The sequence below is a fragment of the Sinocyclocheilus rhinocerous genome, unplaced genomic scaffold (assembly GCF_001515625.1).
Source record: "Sinocyclocheilus rhinocerous isolate Xijiao unplaced genomic scaffold, SAMN03320098_v1.1 scaffold4023, whole genome shotgun sequence".
Lineage (NCBI taxonomy): Eukaryota > Metazoa > Chordata > Actinopteri > Cypriniformes > Cyprinidae > Sinocyclocheilus > Sinocyclocheilus rhinocerous.
Genome location: NW_015667282.1, coordinates 390,782 through 395,890, shown reverse-complemented (window position 1 = coordinate 395,890; position 5,109 = coordinate 390,782). Strand labels below are relative to the sequence as shown.

General features: G+C 38.4%; 2 protein-coding genes across 2 annotated transcripts in view; one reads left to right on the top strand and one right to left on the bottom strand.

Moving 5' to 3' along the window:
* LOC107733592 (signal transducer and activator of transcription 1-alpha/beta-like) overlaps positions 1 to 357 on the top strand; it is a 30,013-nt gene extending 29,656 nt beyond the window's left edge. Inside the window, exon 26 of the transcript XR_001639003.1 lies at positions 348 to 357. The gene's annotated coding sequence lies outside the window, so the exon portion shown is untranslated. The remainder of the gene's footprint in view (positions 1 to 347) is intronic.
* Positions 358 to 1,711: 1,354 nt separating this feature from the next.
* The window catches only part of LOC107733594 (serine protease 27-like), a 7,057-nt gene continuing 3,659 nt past the window's right edge, over positions 1,712 to 5,109 (bottom strand). The window contains exons 4-8 of the mRNA XM_016545278.1: positions 3,981 to 4,249; positions 3,752 to 3,897; positions 2,605 to 2,815; positions 2,406 to 2,519; positions 1,712 to 1,913 (exon numbers count right to left, since the gene is read on the bottom strand). Of these exons, the coding sequence (XP_016400764.1) occupies positions 1,909 to 1,913; positions 2,406 to 2,519; positions 2,605 to 2,815; positions 3,752 to 3,897; positions 3,981 to 4,249 (745 nt within the window). The 3' untranslated portion in view covers positions 1,712 to 1,908. The remainder of the gene's footprint in view (positions 1,914 to 2,405; positions 2,520 to 2,604; positions 2,816 to 3,751; positions 3,898 to 3,980; positions 4,250 to 5,109) is intronic.

Below are 5,109 nucleotides of genomic sequence, written 5' to 3'. Positions count from 1 at the left end.
AACCTCGGCGTCCGATCGCAGGCCTTCCGCTCCTTGAGTTCTCTCCAGCACTGGAAAGCTGATCCAATATTTTACACGGGTCCTACTTCTTGCCTTCTTGCCTTAAGCCTTCGTTTGTTCCGCAGACGTTTTCCTCTTTTGTTTTTATCCGCCATCTCTATCTTTCTTTCTGTCGCTCGACTCGGACTGAACGCGCTCTCCTCCACATCATGAGTAGACACGCCCCTTACTGCTGATTGGCTACAAGTTTGTTTTGCTATTCGGCCCGAATCAGTTTTCTAAAGCGTTTTTGAAAAATCGCTTACCCCACCTTTAATCAGGGATCTGAAGGTGTCAGAGCCGACTAGAACACTAAATACAGGACACATCAAACAGAGAATTACTTGTTTGTGAATCAGATCAACTTTTAAGTTCTTTGTTCAAGGGCACAAGGACAAACAGGATTTTAAACAATGACTTTACAGTTTTTTTGGCCTAATATAGGTTATTATGTGATATCTCTGGTGTCCTATATGAGCTGAGTAGGCATAAACTACAATAAAATATAAGTGTGTCCATGGGCGTTGCTAGGCCATTTTTAGGGGGGCTATAGCAAACAGAAAAATGTTGTGTGTGTACAGTAAACAGGTGTGTGGTACTGCTACTGTCAACTCAACATCATACATACATAATATATATGTATATATATATATAGAGAGAGAGGTAGAAGCATCCGGCCCCTCAGTGTTTCCACATCATCGATTCCGGCCCACTTTAGGAAAAGTTTGGAAACCCCTGGTCTGGAGAGATTCTGTATGAAGGAATGGTCTCTGATCTCCTGTCAGATGTTCTCTAAACTCTTCAGGCATTATAGGTGAAGACTCAGAGCTGTTCTCTTGGCAAAAGGAGGTTGCAAAAAGTATTGGATTCTCCAATGAAAGGTTAGATTTTAGTAAAATTTTAAAATAAAATATCTAAAGGATTAATGATACAGATTAATTTTCACAGCCTTCTTTGATCATATTTACCAAGGGTATGAAACAACTGTACATTTACACACCTAAGGATTATATCAACCAAAAAAGTCACTGCAATATGCGTTCTCTACTTGGGTCCTTCCCAAAAATGAGTAAGTGGCATTTAAAACAATAAACATAGAATACACACTGTTGCTAAATATTTAATTACAGCTTCAGATGCATGATATTTTCATTTGTTACAAGCAGGATACACAAGAAGCGCGTTCAACGCGGACACACAGTCGGTTGTCGTGGTAATAAACACCGTAAACAGCAACCGTTAGCATGTCTGCGCTTAATGTGCATCTCGTATATGAAAAGCATTTTAGGGGGCCCTTGGCTTTTGGGGGCCCAAGGCGGTTGCCGACCTTTGCCAAATGGGTAAGCCCACCCATGATGTGGACCTCAGAGAACAGTAGGAAATAATAAAAAATAGGCAGTTTATGACCCCTTTAAAGAAGTACCCACTTATTTGTCAGCAGAAATCACAAATGAGAAAATCAATTTTAAACATTAGGTAATTATATCACATTTCTTTTATATAAGAAAAGTCAAATGCTAAATGAAGGAAAAAAGTTGCCCATGCCCACAATTAACGCTAAATAATTACATGCTAGAACCAGAAAGAGAAAAACAAAAGAGACAAGGATTCTAATGGAGTGAGGTAAGCGCTGTTAAACATACAGTATGCTGAACATAAACAATATGCATTTACACCCCTGAGTGAAGTCAGTGCAGCAGTTCTTTGACTGCGTTTGCATTGGTGCTCGTTTCTGACTGTGCAACTCATCCAAAGTGGCACTGAAGTAAAATCTCCTCGCAGAAGAAGCAGATAAAGATCATCTGATTTATGTGCAAGTGACATGATTATAAGCCTGTGATCAAATAATCCATGGAATTATGAGACACCTCACACTGCAGAGACACAATAACAAAAATATAAGTCATGAGATTGGGCAAGAAAGAGTTACTTTTGGTCTATACTTTTTGGACATTTAAAGTATATGTTTAATGTATGTTATGGTGTGCAGTAATTAAAAATGACGTATTTGGGTATGTAAAATTTATGCAGATTTGTATATATGTATTATGGACCAAAATATCAAAGCATGTGGCATTGATTTTAAAGAAACACTTTTCGAGTAAGACAAAGAACTGGTAACACTTTAAAAACATTGACTTTATACATCCATTAACAATCACATTGAGACTAGCCAATTAAACATAATTGCAAAAAATGCTAAAAAAATAAATAAATAAAAAGAAAACAAAAAAGTTAAGGAAGCTAAGAAAAATGACTAGCATCATTTGTTTGCAGATGCCAAATTATGTGATATTTTGTTTCTAATGCAACAACATTTTTAAGTGTGAATTAAGTATTACTAAAATGAATGTGTTTGGACTTACTGGCACAATGCTGTCTGTAATCTTTGCAGCAGTTTAAAATGCAGTTAGTATTGCAGTTGCAGCGGAAGTGACTGTTGTACTTCTCATTGCATCTCCCCCTACAGGAGGTTGAGGCTGCACACACAAACCAGCATTAGTCAAACAAGTATCCTCTGTTAATTGGGTATAAGCTGTGTAGGTGTCTGAGAGAGAGTTTTACTTAGGCTGGCAGAGCATGAGTTAGAGGGACTGAAGGTGACAAATCCCGGCAGGTTCTGTCCAATGTTGTTTGTGATCCAACTCTGATATCGAGACACGCTGGTGTAAACTCCAGGAGAGTTGGGATGGGCACAGCCATAACCCCAGCTGGTGATACCAGACTGAACCCACACTGTACACTGCATCGGCACCATCGGACCACCAGAATCCCCCTATAGGGAACAGAAAAAATAGAGAGATAGGAGGTTTTTATTATTATTATTATTATTTTTATTAGGATTGTTGTAATTTTAACAGTAAAAGACAAAAAAATGCTCTTGTAAAAACCTGTTAATTGGTTAATGGTAAGCTGTATATGTTGAAAACTGTAAACTAATGCAGGGGTCTTAACCGGGTGGCCATGGCCCACCAGGGGATCCTCCAGGGGGGCCGCAAGATAACTTAAAATTAATTTCAACATATTCTATAATTCACTAATTTTATGATTTGATAAGTTAATAAAAAATAAAAAAAACAACAGCTCCACCACCTCTCTCGTGCGTGTTCTGTGATTGTTTAGGAGCAGTTCAAGCTGTTTCTCATCGCTCTGTGTGAAATACAGACTGAACGGCGGCTCATATGCAGGAGCATTTGATAGCAAACTACAACTCTCGGTTGGATAAAGTAAAGCAATGTTGCGCTAGTAAAGTTTTGATGGATGACGATTGTAATCAAGGTAAAGACAATTACAGAAGTAATCCTGACATACAGGAATCATACTTTAAGTGTGTGTCTGTTATTATTGATGTGGAAACAAACAGTATTTGCGCTCTCAATGCACTGATCGCTATAACATTGTATTTCTGCATGAACACATGTCAAAATTAATGTACTGCGAGTGTTTTTATAATGGATGCTGGCAGATGAAGCGTGTTCTGGAGGAGTTGGTGCAGATCAGTGATGTTTGTATGGGCACAAGACGCTCCAAATACAGACACGATTGCTTGTAACAGAGGAACTGTTCACTGATTGACGTCAACTCGCATTTAGATAGCATTTTTCCTCAATAGACAATGTGAGTGCAAACAATTTACAATAGGTCTTGAAGTGCTTTATATGGTAGCTGAACATGCTTAGATGTGTAGCAATAATCTGTTTGTTTATTGTACCTGGCAGGTGTCTTTGCCTCCCTGCGTTAAACCAGCACACATCATGTTGCTGGTAACAGATCCAGAACCCAGCAGAGTATTACATTGAACATTGTCCACCACTGGAACCATAGTCTCCTGCAGAATCCCAGGAGAAGGTAGGCTCACTGAACACCAAAAACACAACCATTAATTAGTGATGTTAGGAGTAAATGCATATATGAATTAATGGGTTTGCATGTGTTTGTACCTCCAGATTGAACATCTCCCCAGCCTGTGATCCAGCTGCTGGTGCCAGAAGGGAAGACGCTGTTCTGGGCCGCCAGACACACGGGTCTAATGTAGTTATTGAAGGTGACCGTGGAGGACAGCCGGAGCAGAGCGATGTCATTGTCATGTGTGAAGCTGTTGTAAGAGGAGTGGGTGATTATCGTTCTCACGTTTCTGCTGATCTCATTGGCATTGACTCCCTGCTGTGTCCTCCTTCCCAAATACACACGCAGACTGGATGCGCTGACACTAAATACAGTCAGAGAATGTGAAAATGAGAAAACAGAATTTTTTTATTTTATTTTGCAATGTTATTTGATGTCGTAGTATTTTGGCATTTGGTAAAAAATTTTAATAAAAAATGTGGAAGAGCAGAACAAATTGAAACCGAAATGTCTTTGAATGCCAAAGGTTTTCACACTGCATTTGAATGTCAAGCATGACAAATATCTTAAGACATCATTACATCTTTTTTTTTTCTTTCAGTCTTTTTACCAATTAAAACAAAACTGGTGCATATATGTGTTTAGGTGAATCTTACCCAGGTAAACAGTGAGCTGCCGTCAGGACCCATTCATTGTTGATGAGGGAGCCTCCGCAAAAATGATATCCAGAACGGTGCAGACTGACCTGCCACGGCCACGACCCATCAGGTGCGTTCACACCACCAACAATACGGGTGTTTAGAGGAGCCTGTCCACAAACTATGAGAAAGAGATCAGAGATTATTCACATAAGTATTTCTACATTTCTATTATATGACTTGATGTTGACGTCTGAAGAATGAGAGGAGCTCTTACCATTCAACTGAGAATGTGAACCTGCAAGGGCAGAAATAAACTGCACATTAGAACAGTTTTATCTTCATGTTTCCTTTATAATGACCCTGCACACATTATGGCATTATTGCACTAATAATGGTAGATTCAGTTAACAATTTAGTTGGTGGGCATAACTTGTATTTACATACAATACTGGTCAAAAGTTTGGAATATATTTAGTAATGGTTGCTGAATATTTATCTTTTCCATGATATAATTTAAATATACTTTTCAATTATTTAAATATATTTAAATAGAAAACGGTTATTTTAAATTATAATAATATTT